General features: G+C 38.2%; 1 protein-coding gene across 2 annotated transcripts; it reads left to right on the top strand.

Annotated features, from left to right (window-relative positions):
• The first annotated feature begins 866 nt into the window (after window positions 1–866).
• On the top strand, window positions 867–15,626 carry LOC102218011 (zinc finger protein 462-like). 2 transcript variants are annotated; one of them, XM_023343963.1, is made up of 12 exons: window positions 867–998; window positions 1,108–1,138; window positions 1,297–1,347; window positions 1,446–6,253; window positions 6,948–7,237; window positions 8,823–8,941; window positions 9,796–9,915; window positions 10,031–10,277; window positions 11,353–11,495; window positions 11,585–11,808; window positions 12,658–13,798; window positions 14,940–15,626. In XM_023343963.1, exons 3-12 carry the CDS (start codon window positions 1,338–1,340, stop codon window positions 15,068–15,070), a joined length of 7,233 nt encoding a protein of 2,410 aa, XP_023199731.1. In that variant the 5' UTR covers window positions 867–998; window positions 1,108–1,138; window positions 1,297–1,337; the 3' UTR covers window positions 15,071–15,626. The 2 variants fall into 2 exon arrangements, with proteins under 2 accessions (XP_023199731.1, XP_023199732.1); XM_023343964.1 differs by lacking the exon at window positions 1,108–1,138.
• Window positions 15,627–15,970: the final 344 nt, after the last annotated feature.

Raw genomic sequence — 15,970 nt, 5'->3', positions numbered from 1 at the left:
TTTTATGTTGAATGTTTTTGTGCAAGTGAAGTACAAAGAAGGTTGCCTGTTTATAGAATTTATATGTTTTTCTGACCACACCGTCTTACAGCATGTTACTCTCATAACGCCCCATTTCCTTTATATCAAACTAATACTTTATTCTGGGACGTTTTACTTATTTACACATTTTTCTTTAAATCAGACTTCTGCCTCTCTGTCTGCCTCTATCTGCCTATTTGTGTGGAAACTTGCAAAATGCACCTAGCACCCTTAAGTGTAATAAAGAAAATTTCAACTGAACGTGTGAGCATATACCGATTTATTTATTTATTTATTTATTATATTTAGAAAACATCTATGTTCACAAAAATAATGAAAAACAATATGGCAGTAAAGTATAATAATATACAATGGAGCAAAAACAACCAAACAAAAACAGACATTATGATAAATTAAAAACATACAATGATTTACAACATTAATCTGTGTATACAGCTTTTTGTAATTGTACTCTTTGCAGTAGTGGATACAAATTTGATGTCTTTAACACAAACGGTATAAGTAAATAAATAAGGTGAAGAGAATAAAAAAATTACACTTGTGAGTATAAGATTTGGCAAATATAATAATTAGATTAATTGCCAGTCTTCTGCCCGAATTTGTATTTTTTCCAAGAAAAACAAAAATAATATGCTTTGCAAAACTTTTGTATCAGCATTACAAATGATAAAGTTATTAAAATTTTTCTTGTGATACAACTGAGGAATAAATGTCAGACTGTTTATTTTGAATATTTTCGGAGTTCACTCAGTCCTCAAGGTGGCGGTAATGAGAATCGACCAGTTCGACTCTCGATCAACCGAGAGGAAGAAGAAGAGAAAGAATCCGAGCAGGAGGAGGGAGGAAGGCCAGATTTACTCGCGGGAAAAATGGCGGAAACGTGTCTATTTGTGTTTTTCTGCTGCAGCGCCTCCAAACATTGACTTGTAGGCCGTTTTTCGTTGTTATCTTCACGTGTGAGTATAATATATTTGCACCGCGAGTCACTACACGTCTATATCTGTACCGCTAAATGTTTCTGGGGAGGTTTTGTTAGGGTTCTAATAGTTTGTCTCCTGTCTGCAGGACGTACAGGACAGAAAAGTTAAATACAGAGGTGGGCTTATTAGCTAATTTTCTAAAACACGAAAGGGAAAAAGTGGCGTCGTTTTTTACCTTTAACTTGTGCAGTTCTCAACAAAATACAAATTAATCTACATGGAGCATTAACTGCATTCTCATTAATGGAAACAATTTTACTTGTTAATCCTTCAGGTGTGCCGTAGTGGGTTTTTAACGGGAAGCAACTGAATGAAATGCAAAGTGGTATGTATTGTAATGACAATCCACATTCTTTCTTTTGTAAATTTGTTTTAATTAAAGCTGTGCAGCTCCCCTTATATTTCCTTCCTTGTAATTTTTAGATCCAGTGCAGTTTTCCACCTTTGGACACATGGAGGAGACAGTTCCGCAAGAAAGCCTGGCAAAGTTTTTCTATTGCTCTAAATGCACCCTAATTTTCAAATCTAAGGTGTACCTCTTCGAACATCTCAACAAGGTACATTGCTTGGACATAGATGTGTGTCTGAGAGACGCCGGCTTAAAATATGCTGAGAGTAAAAAGGTCAACACAGAGAAGAGCAGAAGTGCAGGAAAGAGTTTTACGTGCAGGAACTGTGATTTTAAGACATGCAGTCAAGACGTTTTAACGAAGCATGAGACACAGTGTGGGCAAACTGAAAGCCCCAAATTGATTGAAGCTTTTACGACACCTGTCACAACATCAAACCAACACGATGAAGCGGAAGCGGCATCCTCATCTAAGGATCTCAGAATATATAAGAGGCCATCATCGCAAACCATCACAAAGTATTTCACAGCAACTTCTGGATCAAATGTAAAGCTCAAGTTATCTTGTGATACAAAAAAAACTTTTAGTTTAGAGGAAACCCCTCAGATTGATGTATCTTTTCGACCGTCAGATGTTTTTAAACATGCTGACCATCTTTATCATTCTAAGCGAGGAGAATCCGTTTCTCAGGCTGAACAAACAAATACGGTAATTAGCGAGGTTGGCAGGAAGACCAGTAATGAAAGCTTAAAAGCCCCAGCAAGTAAAAAACCCAAACTAGAAGAAGAAGCAACTGAAAATAAAACCAGCAAACCTTCAGGCAGTGCAGAGTTTTCATTCGAAGTCAGTGATGAAGAAGAAGAAAGGAAGGCCAAGCTTGTTAACAGAGACCCGCCGCGCCCCAAAGTTTATTTCTGTAAGCACTGTGACTACAGCAATGTGAGCTCCAGGCTTGTGTCCTCTCATTATGCCAGCGATCACCCGTATGTCCGATGCAACGCTGGCTACATTCAGCAGTCGTCTGATCAGAGCGCAACCTTTCGCTGCCTTGAGTGCCCGGTTGAGTTTCTAAGCACTGTTGACCTGAAGTGGCACTACACAGAAAAACACCCAGAGGCTCCAGATGTGTTCAAGATGAAGCTGAATCAACTCAAACTGGAGTTTAAATGTTTCACATGTACATTCACCTGCAGCGAGGTGAAGGACCTAAGACACCATTACAAGCAGAATCATCGGACTTGGGAAGTGGACAATTCTTTGTTGTTCTGTCAATATTTAGTGAAGGAATGTCAGAAAATGTGTGAAAAAACAGCCAGCCCAGAAAAGTCAGTGGAACTTTCCCCCAAGAGAACCAGCACACCACATAAAGAGGTGGAAATTACACTTTCACGCCACCCGCCAACCTCCACAGGGCCAGATGCAACGCTGTATAAATGCGTTAAGTGTCAGTTTGAGCACAAGTCAGCTGTCGCTATGCAGGTTCACTACCAGAAAAAACACCCAGAAAAATTAGTTACATTAGATGAAATCAAACAATTAGCTCGTGAAATGACGCCTGAGAAAAAAAGTTTACAGAAAGAAAAATCCACAGTACAAATAAAAGAGAAGGATACAACAACCGAAGTTTCCAAAGGTTCTCCAGAGCATTTGAGAATTGAAAGTGTTAAATCTCTAGCAGATTATGCCAAAAAAGAGAGCTCCCCCTCCAAACATACAAGAAAAACAACGGATGAAACGGCGTCTTCACAGAAAGTAAAACTCAAACCTGCACCGTCTTTGCAAACTGATAGTAAATTGTCCCAATCAGAGCTTCCATCAAAAGCTACTCTGAAAACGCCAGAGATTTCCACACCTAAATGTGTGAAGTCTTCAAAAAAAGAAAGCACAACCAAAATGTCACTTTCTAAACCTAACACGGAAACAACCAAGTCTAAATCTGACAAATATTTATGTAGTTCACCGCTGGACATGCACTACTGTCAGTTTTGCAGCTATGCAAGTCCCCAAATCAGAAGCGTTATTGGCCATCATAATGCAAAACATGCTGCCCATAAGCTGTTATCAAAGGAAGACATCATACAGTATAGCGCTGAGGTGATTGAAAATAAGAATCCAATCACTTTTAAAACAAGTAGTCACATGAAAAACAGCAACGAATGTAAAACCCAGATTAGAAAAACTGAAGTCAGTGTGCATGTAGACCAATTATACTTCTGCCATCTGTGCAATCTTGGAAATCCATCAACACAGGGAATCATTGCTCATCAAACCAAAGTCCACCATTACAAACATTCCAGTCGGAAGAGTATTCTGAAATATTCAGCTTTGGTCCGTGAGAAGATTGAAAAGAACGGATCGGATTCTTCAAAATTACCTCTTCCGATAATAAAAGAAGAGGACAAGGACATGTTCTTCTGCCACAATTGTAACTATAAACACAGATCGTTGGCTGAAGTAGCACACCATTTCTCCAGAATACACTGCAAACCTTTTAATAAAACTGATATTCGTCAGTACACGTCAAAGGTTCTCGAACAGCTCCAGAAATCTCTGAAGTCAGCTGCAAACCAAGAGAAACCAGAGGGCAAAAAAGAAGCAACAAACATGTCTTCCAAAACCTTTTCCAACTCAGTAATAAACACCGAAACACATAGAAAGCTTCCATGCAAATACTGCACATTTACTACTCAGTATGTGTTCCTTTTGATGTCACATATGAGGAAAATTCACTTTTCAAAACTCTCAGTTGCAGCCGTTCTAAGACTTTGTTTCCGTAGAGGAGCGTTAGAATCAGGCTATCACTGCGAGTGGTGCGTTTTCAGTCACAAAAAAGCAGAGGTGGTTCATAAACACTACCAGGACCGACATCCGGGCTGTAAGCAGATGAGCCTTGCGATTGTGAAGGCACGGTTATTTGTCGGTATCAAAGAATTACATTCAAAAGACGAGAAAACTGAACTAAAATCAGTCTCTACAGGCCAGACATCTCAAAGTTCACAAAAAGACCAAGATCAGCTTTACCATTGCACATTATGTACTTTCAAAAGTAACGCAAAGCGCTATCTTACACGCCACTGCAACAAGTTTCATCCTTTGCTGGTAAAAGATTCCCCAAGTGACAAAGGGAAAAGAGAAAAGAGCGAGTTGGATGACCTCAACGAAATGCCAGGATTGTTTGAATCTTTCCAAGTGCCTCTTGAAGACACAGATGAAGAAACTTCGTCTTCCGATGTGATCAAGTGCCCTTCATGCCCGGCGACGTTTCACAGCAAGCACGGTCTGAGTGTTCACACTGGAATAAAACACCTCAACGGCAGAAATGTGAAAAAACAACCCGAACAAATTGAAGGGCACTTGCATGTCTATAAGTGTCCATATTGCAACTATTTCAACACCAGTCATCAGGGAGTCCTCACTCATTGCCAGATGAGACATCCTGTCTCCACCTCCAGGGCAGACAGCCTTTATCTGGACACGGCACGTTTGTCGAATTGTGATGACCTCACGAAAGGAAACAGTTCTGATGAAGTTTCAAAATTTAGTGGCTACATGTGTAAAACCTGCCCACAAATTTGTGCAACTCTAAATAAACTGAAAAGGCACCGCGAACAGGACCACAATGAGACCACGAGTGGTGTGCCCAAACCAGCTTCTTCTACACCAAAGCTGAGCCTTAGAATCAATCTAGCTAAGCCCAGTAGAACGCTTAAGTCTGTCTCCAAGACTTTGCTTCACACCAAGAAGGTCTACATCAAGATAAAGTGTCCACAGTGTCCTTATGTCTGCAGCACAAACCTTGGACTGAACAGTCACGTGCTTAAGCAGCACAACAATGCTGCTCCAAAGGACGGCATACATAAATGCATGTTGTGCTCACAGACTTATCCTTTTAAAAGACGACTTGCAAAGCATTATGTCAGGACTCATGGAAAAGGTGCCTTTCAGAAATACTACATTCCACTTTACAAGCCATTTCAGAAGAAGAAAGAATCGTCATCTCAGCAACAGCAAAATAACTCGGAAAAACGGCTGATCTATAAATGCCCCACTTGTCCATATGTGAATACCAGTTACCATGGGACTCTCACCCACTGCCAGATGAAGCACCCAAGCTTTACTGTGAGAGCAGATGAACTAGAAACAGGTGAAATACTCCTCTCCAACATTGTGAGGTGCTCAAAAGGCAAAGGCTCCTATAAAAGAGGGTACATGTGCAAAAGCTGTCCAGAAATTCATCCGTCAATCAAGAAACTAATAAACCACTGTAGAACTGAACATGGGAAGACAGCCGTTTCTGAACTTCTCTCTGAAGCAGAGAAGCAAGATGACAATGAAGATGAAGCAGAAGAAACATCTGTACAACTTCAGAGGGAAGATGGAAAAGCAGCCCCCTTAAAGATAGTGCTGAAAAAAGACTCAACTTACAAGTGCGAGTTGTGTACTTACTCAGCTTTAACACGAAAAAATCTCCAGTGTCATTACAAATATTTCCACAAACTGGATGCACTTAGTACTTATAAGAAGTTGGAAAGGTATAACAAACGTAAGAACAACTTCCCCTTTAGATATATTGAGTTAAAAAAACAGCTAAATCTCATTTGCAAGAAATGCCCGAACTCGGTGTTTGCCTCGTCCCAGTTGCTGATTGAACATTATAACAATTTTCATCACCTGAGGAGCAAATCTGACTTCACGGTGGTATCATTTGGAGTGAGACAGAAAAGCACTGGGCTCTACAAGTGCAACTTCTGCAGAAAGAATCTGCATGGAATTAGATATCTCACCAGACACATGGATCGCCACAGAGACCAGATGAAGGTTGAGGCCTCGCAAAAAAAACTTTCCTTTGCCAGTGGAACAGCAGATCCCCCGTCTCCTAAGGTGAGTTACTCTTCAACTCACTGCAAAATCACAAAATCTTACCGAGTATTTTTGGTCTAGTTTCTAGTAAAGACCCTGAAACGCCTCCCTAAAAAACTGTTTCAACCCAAGAGCTGTTGTAGAAGTACATACAGCAAACCCACCTATAACCTTATTTATCTATTTATTTGTTTGTTTATTTATCTATCTATTTATTTATTCTGAACCACCCAGTTCTGTTTCTTCAAGAGTTGCTGTTAAAATTTTGCTGTGCTTTATTTGTGCTTAATGACATTAAAAGGAATTCTGATTCAAATATCTTACTACACTTGAATTGAGACAAAACTAACTCACAAGTCACTTTTCCGCTAAACACAGTAGCTTATTTAAAGTAAAAGAATTCCCTAATAATTGTGAAAACATTCTAGTTGCATTGGCAGATTATTTCACGTATAACATGGGAAAATGTCTTGTTTACAAGTGAAATAATCTGCCAGTTGAATAAGTATTTTTTAGAAAAACATTAATTGAGGTAAAACTCTTATATATTACTGAAAGTCACTTGTAAGTTAGTTTTGTCTAATTTCAAGAGTACTAAGACATTTCCAGTAGAAACTAGTCCAAAATTACTTTTTTGCTTTTGCTCTGCTCTTCATCTTTTACCACATCTTCCAACTGCAGTTGCAAGTTTAATTTCTGCGATTTTAATTCTCAGGTGTCTCAAACAAAAGATAAACTCCCCACAGTTGAAACTATCGCGGAGCTCAGCCACTGGACGGGTGCACCGGTAGAGGTCGTGACCCTTCCTTCCAGTCCTCCACCATCGTCATCGAAAGTCCCAGATGTCGATCCAGAGGCTGAAGCACAAGAGGCCGGACACACCTGCAAACGGTGCCAGCGGACGTTCATGTCGCTCAAAGGTCTGCGGTCACATGAGCGGAGTCACGCAGCCCTGGGAGCCATTAAGAAACTGGACAATCTGACCAACACGGAGTTCAAAAACAAGTAAGGAAAACTGTTATTTAATGTTTAGGATTTTCATAGGTTTTTTTCCCATGGTGGAAACAAAAACACAATCAACGCTGTTGAGCTCAAAATAAATCTGAAAAAGATTAACAAACGTTTCATCTCATGTTTTTCTCCTTTTTAACATGTACATATTTTTTTGTGAAAATAATCAGTAAACAGAAAGGGAAGATTAACATGTAGCCATGTTTAACACTGCAAAAACACAAAATCTTACCAAGTATTTTTTGTTCAGTTTTTAGAACAAATATCTTAGTACACTTGAAATAAGACAAAACTAACTTACAAGTAATTTCTCAGTAAGATATATAAGCTTGTAAGTATATCCTTAATATTGATAAAAATGTTCTTGTTCTATTTGCAGAGTATTTCACTTCCAGGAAGACATTTTCTCATAAGTTAATTTATTTGCCAATGGAATTGGTACCTTTTCATCAATAATAAGCAATTTACTTAAAACAAGCCTCTATATCTTGATAAGTTAGTCTTAACTTAATTTATCTTATTTCAAATGTTAATGTATTTGCACTAGAAACTAGACCAAAATTACTTGGTAAGATTTTGTGTTTTTGCAGTGAAGTAACATTTTTATATTTTAGCTAGCTCCTCATTTACTTCAAATAAAATTGGATTTATGTTTTCTGGCATATTTGTCCCACTTCTCCCAGTGTTGAACAAATCTGCAGATTTACATAAAATATTATTTTTTTCCATCCTATAACTAACCACAGTCAAGTCTTTCCATTTCTTAACAGGAATTACCTCTTTCCAGTAATTCAGAACCTCCGGACAAACCTGAAACATGTGATGATAATTCTTATAATCATATGTTCTCCAGCAATCAGCAGTTCTTCTTGAATAACACACACTTTATGTTTATTTTCAAATAAAATGCTATACTAAAAATATAAATTTTTGTGCAGTAAGACCTGTTTTAATTCTTTAAACCAGGGGTGTCAAACTCCAGTCCTCAAGGGCCGGTGTCCTGCAACTTTTAGATGAGCTTCTGCTGCACCACACCTGAATAGAATAATTAGGTCATTAGCAAGGCTCTGGAGAACTGATCTACACAAGGAGGTAATTAAGCCATTTCATTCCAGTGTTTTGTACCTGTGGCACATCTAAAAACTGCAGGACAGCGGCCCTTGAGGACTGGAGTTTGACATCTGTGCTTTAAACTGTAGTGAGAAAATAACATCGTGCTTAGCATATGAATTTATAAAAGACATTTTTTGAGGGGTGCACTGATGAATTGGACTGATTTCCTTAATTTTGGATGGTTGGCGATATTTACTAGTCAAACTAATCTTGCATAACTCTACAAAGTGAGCTCTAAAAATGAGCCACTGCTTCTCTGAGAGGACTGATTGACAGACTTGTAGAGTTAACAATAGTCACTCCGCTGTTGCCAACTTTAGCAACTATGTTGCTATTTTTAATGACTTTTCAGCAAAAAAAAATCGCAATCAGCAGGTCAGGCTGATTTTCTTTCTAATCGTAGTGTTTCTAAGCATTAACTGTGATTCATTTTTTTAATAAGTGTGTGTTTTCATTCTCCCACCAGCATCAAAAAGTACCTCCTCCATAAACCTGAGACTCTGAAGCCTTACCGCTGCGGCTGCTGTGCTTACCGGACAAATTTCATGGCACTTTGGCAAAGTCATTTTCTGAAAAACCATCAAGGTCAGAATCTACCCAATATTTCCACTTTGATTGGATTTGTTTTTTATTAAACAAGGTATTTAACTGTAACTAAATTAGTAGTTTTTTCCAGCAGTATTTCACACACAGGAGAAGAGAAATACTTTTAGACATAAGTTACACTACAAAAACATACATTCTTACCAAGTATTTATGGTCTGGTTTCTAGTGCAAATATCTGAATACACTTGAAATAAGACAAAACTTACAAGTAACGTTAGCCAAAATATCAGTTCAGTCGAATTTGTCAGCAACGACACATTTTTACAAGCCAACTTTGCGGTACTGCAACTCCACGACACTTTGTGGTATCTGAACATTTCCAACGGTTTCTGAAAGGGGAGACATTGTGCTTTCCAGTTAATATTGGTTTAGTACGGTAATTTCTCTCCCGCCATTGCAGAAAACGTTTTCTTCTTTATTTTAATCTGATGAAACACTCTTTTAATTGTAAGTAACTGCTAGATATTGAAGGTTCCAGAAATGGGCAAAATTATTTACTCACATGACATTTAAAGAGCTTTGTACAATTAAAATAAGCAAAAATATCCAGGCGGAGATTTGAGACGAAAGAAAGATTACAAAAAAAATTCTAAAAAGTGTTCTTGCCAGGTTTTCTGGCATTTAACAAATAGGGATAATTTTGGTAATTCTAACCAAGCTAAAACGAGAAAAATTTGGTCTGATTTAACTTCAGACAGTGAGGAATAAAATGTTTCTTTTGATTTAGTGCAAGTAAATATCTGGTTTTAACTGCAGCTTAACTTGTACTTATAATGTAGTAAATAGTGCTGCTTAAGTTTAATATCTGGTTTTTCCTGTTTCCAAATTCACAGATATCATTGAGGAGGAAATCACTGAAACGAGAATTAAGGACGAGGAGATTTCTCCAAGTTCAGACAAGGAGGTTCTGAACAACTTGCCTGAACTCGATGAAGAACAAGAGGATGTAGAAGGCAAGTTATTCACCTTAAACCTGATTTAATTTATAGAATCCGTCAGAATTACTCTTTTTCTTTTTTTTTTTTTTTTAAATTGCTTAAGTGGTAACACAGTTGGACTTTTTAACAGAATCCACAGAGTCGTACTCCGAGCCTCCAAATGTTCAGCGACAGTTGACCCACTACAGCCTGATGGCACAAAATGTGGACAAAACTAACATGAATTTGCATGAACTCAGTTTGTCTGAGGGAAACCTTCAGTGTGAGATGTGCAACTTCAACACAGAGCACCTGTCGAGCATCCGGCGGCACTATGCTAACCGGCACGGGAAGAAAATCCTAAGGTGCAAAGACTGCGAGTTTTACACGGGTTTAAGGTAAGCTGCAGCCAAATATGGCATGTATTAAGTAACATTTAGATCAGTCTTTTTCAAACTGTGATCCATGGACGCCCTCTATGTAGTGGTCCGCGGGTTACTGCATGTAAACGACCGTTAATTTGCCGTGAGGTCAGCTCAAAGTGCGACGCTACAGCTAGCTTACCGATGACTTTGGTTAAAGATAATAATGGATAAGTGGCTTAAAAGAAAAGCTGAAGATATCATGGAAAGAAAACAACTCCAAGATTACTTATATGATCAGAGAAAGCCAGGTTCTACCTGCTGGGGTGTGTCGTTTAGGAGAAATTTGATTCTTTTCAACGGCTCTATGCCGTGAACGGTAGGACAAGAGTCTCAGTTAGTGAAAACTGTTCTTTGTTTTATACGACTTTGCTCTGCTGATACGTCAACAGTTATTGTCATTTGTTATTGTCACAATAACAAATTTTGCTGGAGGATACATTGTCCCAGAGGTTATTGCGACAAACGATAATGTTGTTTTGAGACCGTTTTCAACTAATATAATGGGAATGACAAAAGAATGCAAGAAAACAACAGAAACAACAAATAAAATAAATTATGAAGTCTCTGTAAACAAAATTGTCCTTTAAAAAATGTTTATTGAAACCAAAACACCAACTGAAGACTTTATCATCCAGTTTTTGGTAGAAAGAAAGAAAAAGAGAACGATAAATCATGCCAATGGAAATTATTGAGCTTGTTTTAAGTTATCGTACGATAAATTGATTTATTGATTATTGTGACAGGCCTACTCATTTTTATTTAATTAGTGGCTGGATAGCAAAAAATCCTTAGTAGGAAATTCCTTTTACAGAATGTGAAGCTAAAACTACGCCACTTGAAGAATGTTTGGTGAAAAATATTTACTAACAAAGGGATTCTTTATTTTAAATGTAAAAAATTAAAAGATTTTAGTCCAGTTTTGGCTGTCTTACTGCTCTCAGTGTGTTCTTTAAGCAAATAGTCTTTTTTTGAGTCTGTATATTCAAGTTAATGATTAATCCGTTACAGTTATCTGATTAATTGTTGGCACTTTTTACTTGTTAAAAAGGAAAAACATGGAGATGCACATAGAGACGGGCCACTCCACCTGCCAGTCCAAGCCGACTTATCTGAAGGACCTTCGCTGCCCGTTCTGCCTCTACCAGACCAAGAACAAGAACAACATGATCGACCACATCGTCTTGCATCGAGGTGCGCCAAGCTCTACAAGATTCTGTCCTCTGATGTGCGTTTTATTTTCAACCCTGCATTGTGTTTTTTTTTTGTTTGTTTCATTTCAGAGGAGCGTATCATGCCCATAGAAGTTCGCCGCCCAAAACTTTCCCGTTACCTACAAGGCATCGTCTTCCGCTGTCACAAATGCACTTTCAGCAGCGGTAGTGCTGAAAACCTGCGCTTGCACATGATGAGGCACGATGACGTCAAACCTTACAAGTGTCGACTCTGCTACTTTGACTGCACTCGACTCACAGACCTGGAGGCACACCTGAGTGATAAGCATCAGGTGAGGAGGTGTCTTCTCTGCATCACTGACATTCCTTGAAGTCTATTTGCTCAACCAGCTGTCCGCTGTGAAAGGAAAAGTTTGTGTTGGACAGATTTTAGTTTTTATTGTAGCTTTTGGTTGGAATGGAACTGGTTTTAACTTCGAACCTTAAAATGATAAACCCAGTGCTTGAGAACTCTCCAGCTAATGGATAATTAAAATAAATATTCTATAAAAATACTTTCAGAGATCAGTAATTGTTTCTTTAAATCACATTTTATTATTTCTGAAACATTTAAGGATTCGTTTTAGATATGCAGCTATTTCCATCAATACTGGAAACAAATTGTGAAAATAAAAGTCCAAAAAAATCCATCCATCATCTATCTATCTGTTTTCCTATCCATCCATCCATCAGTTTGCCCATCCATCTGATCATCCATCCATCCATCATTTATCTGTCCATCTGATCATCCATCCACCACTTTGACCATCCATCCGATCATCCATTCATCATTTATCTGTCCATCTGATCATCCATCCACCACTTTGACCATCCATCTGATCATCCATCCATCATTTATCTGTCCATCTGATCATCCATCCATCATCTATCTATCTGTTTTGCTATCCATCCATCCACCAGTTTGCCCTTCCATCCGATCATCCATCCATCATTTATCTGTCCATCTGATCATCCATCCATCCATCAGTTTGCCTGCCCATTCACCTGATCATCCTTCCATCATTTATCTGTCCATTTGATCATCCATCCATCAGTTTGTCCATTCATCCATCTGATCATCCATCCATCATATCTGCATACTCATGAAGTCTTCTGGATTAATATTTAAATATTTTCTGCAGGTTTTGAGAAACCATGAGCTCGTGGGTCAGGTGAGCCTGGATCAGCTGGAAGCAAGGACGGGTTCCCGACCCGAAACCAACGTTAATCACGGCTCCAACAGCGACGAGCTGGAAGCCGAGGAATTTACCCCTGACCGTGACGATGTTCCACAAACTGACAGCATTCCAGATTACCACTCCACAGAGAACATGATGCTTCCAATGAAGGAAGAACATGAACCTGAGGAGCAGGAGAAAAATGGAAAAACACCCGCCAACAGTTCTGGTTCTGACGTTATTCAGCAAAACACTTCCGTCCTGCAAAGACACGAGCAGGACACACAAGCACAAGACCAGAATGTAGCCTTCCATCAACCTGCAAAAGAGCAGCATGAAGAAAATACTGAACCAAAGGCTGAGGATTGGAGTGATGCAGATATTAAATACGACAATTGCAGGAAGAACCAAACCACATGGACTGACAGACAGGATGAAAAAGTTGCACAGAGGAGTTTGACATCTGGTAAAATAACCGATGCAAAGGCCGATGGGCTGCATTTTACGGAGAATCACTGTAAATCCCAGAGCATTGAGGCGATGGTAGAAGATGACATCGTGCATCACGTCCTGCTGCTGGACGAAGACGGTAGCCTGCACAAGAGGGCAGGTCAGGAGAGAACCGTTAAAATGGAACAAACGACAGAGGGGCATGGAGCAGACAACGAGTTAAACGATAAAGTTTGCAGCACATCTTTGTCCCAGAACCTCAAAATTCAAGACATTATCGTAAATCCAGCCACAACAAAAATGAATTCTGCACAGGGAAACGCGTCAAAGCTTCGAGAGGGTTTCAGGTTTGAGCCGCATTTGCTGACGCTTTCCCCCAGTCGTACTCGACTCAAACTGAGCCACAGGGGGAGTTTGGGCAGCGTGTTGGCGAACTTTAAACGGGAGCAAAGCCAGAGTCCAAAAATCATTAAGGATGAATCTGAACCGAACAGAGAAAAAGCAGTACTTAAGGAGTGTGCGAAGGAAGAGCCCCCCCATCTCGAACAATGTGAGGAGAAAAAGGAGGATGAGCAAATGGAGAAGACGGATGGAGAAGTTGAAGTTAACAAGAAAAACGAGTGCAAGGTTCAGGTTTCTCCACATCTTCATGATGGTAGGATTGTTTTTCTCATGTTTTGTACACCCCCAGAATGCTGTGCGATCTGGCTCGGAGTTCAGTGAAATGATTGAATATTCTATCAGGCGTGTTATCTGTTGATATTGATCACGTGTCAATCTGTTATTGATGTATTGTCCAGCCCTGGTGGGAAGGTAAATATGGCCCTAATGCAGGGGTCTCAAACTCCAGGCCTCGAGGGCCGCAGTCCTGCAGTTTTTAGATGTGCCACAGGTACAAAACACTGGAATGAAATGGGTTAATTACCTCCTCCTTGTGTAGATCAGTTTTCCAGAGCCTTAATGACCAAATTATTCTGTTCAGGTGTGCTGCAGCTGAGGCACATCTAAAAGTTGCAGGACTGTGGCCCTCGAGGACTGGAGTTTGAGACCCCTGCCCTAATGGGTCCTTAGTACTCAGTGTATTTGTATTTTTTTATGTTGGTTTCCTGCCTGTCTAACCACAACCACAAAGGTTTCTAATGATCAGAATCTTATCTGCACATACACATACAAATTGACACCACCTGGTCATTTAATACACAGAACTGTCATTCGTGGATAAATATAGAAAATATTAAAATTTTCTTCTTAGGAAATTTGCATCTGTTATTAGAACAATAATAATAGATAGTCTTACAGGATTAATGAAAATTCTTTTGAAATATTAAAAGTAAATTGGTTACTTTCATATCTGCCCACTTGAATAACATGACATGAATATGGTGTTTCTCATATTCATGTCATGTTATTATTTTATTCTGGTATTGTTTATTCTCTCGATATTATAGCCTTATTCTTGTAATATCATGACTTTATTCTCTTATTATTTCAACTTTATTGTTGTAATCTGACTTTATTCCTGTAATTCTGACTTTGTTCTCATACGACTTTATTCTCGCAATATTGACTTTACTCTAAATATGATAACTTCATTCTCGTTCGACTTTATTTTCTTGATATTATGGCTTTACTTCAGAAATATTATGATTATTCTCCTATTAGTACAATTTTAATCTCTTATTTTAATTTTTTATTTATTCTTATATCAGTAATTCTCTGGACATTTTAAAATCATGAGATGATGTTAAAATTCAAAAGATAACTTATTTAATGATGATTAACCTCTTGCTTTTTAGATGCATTCGCCCCCATGGATGGAGCTTCTGAGCTTCTGCATGACAAGAAGCTGTTTACTTGTGAACTATGTGGACGAAACCTCATGAACGTCTCTGAACTGAATCGCCACATCTTACGTCATGGAGTATAAAGTTTCCCATTGTGTTCTCTGATACAAGTATTTCACTGTTCTCTTTGTTCTCAAACTGTTCCCACTGTTACGATTATGCAGCCCCTTTTTTTTTTAGATTTTTAATCCTTTTCTAATTAAATATATTTTTTAATACAATTGCTGTTTTATACCTCAACAGTAAGCAAATAGAACTTTAGAATAGGAGGATGACAGTATTGTATGCGACCTGTCTTGAAAGGTTAAAGTCAAAATGATTTTCTATTGTTTAAAAATGTTACTATTCATTTATATTTTAACTGCAGTTCCAGGAAAGTTATTACCCCGATGCTGTTGCTGTAAAATATGCAGACACCAACACTGTGAACCTTGCTTGAATTCAAAACTTTGACTTTATTCTAGATTTTAGGTTGTGCCTCTGCTTCCTTAAGACACTTTTGCTTTTTTGAATTTTATTAAGATTAACTATTTGGTTCTATTTTTATTTCAATAAACCTTTAGATTTAAGCATTTTGTTTGCATTTCAATAGTTATTAAATTAATTTCTCCCACTTGCATTGTACTTTCAACTAATAAAATGAAAGTGAAGACTGCAATTCTTGCTTGAGATTAACTTAAGAAGTAAAACTGTTGTATAGGTTCATTACACACAATGGCATTTCATGTTTTAATTTTAACATTTTGAGTCGTAAATTGACAAACCTATAAACAATTGTCCAAATATGGTAACTTGTGTGCTAGTCAGAGGTGGGAAGAGTACACAAAAACTGTACTGAAGTAAAAGTAGCACGACTACAACATATTTTTACTCAAATAAAAATAAAAAGTAGCCATAGAAGGAATTAAGAGTAAAAAAATATTTGGTAAAGAGGCTACTTGAGTAACAGATTAAAACATAAATCGTTTAATATTTAAAAATTA

The sequence above is a fragment of the Xiphophorus maculatus genome, chromosome 12, assembly GCF_002775205.1.
Source record: "Xiphophorus maculatus strain JP 163 A chromosome 12, X_maculatus-5.0-male, whole genome shotgun sequence".
In the NCBI taxonomy this organism is placed as follows: domain Eukaryota; kingdom Metazoa; phylum Chordata; class Actinopteri; order Cyprinodontiformes; family Poeciliidae; genus Xiphophorus; species Xiphophorus maculatus.
The sequence above is the reverse complement of the archived record's forward strand: the minus strand, read 5'-3'. Positions and strand labels throughout refer to the sequence as shown.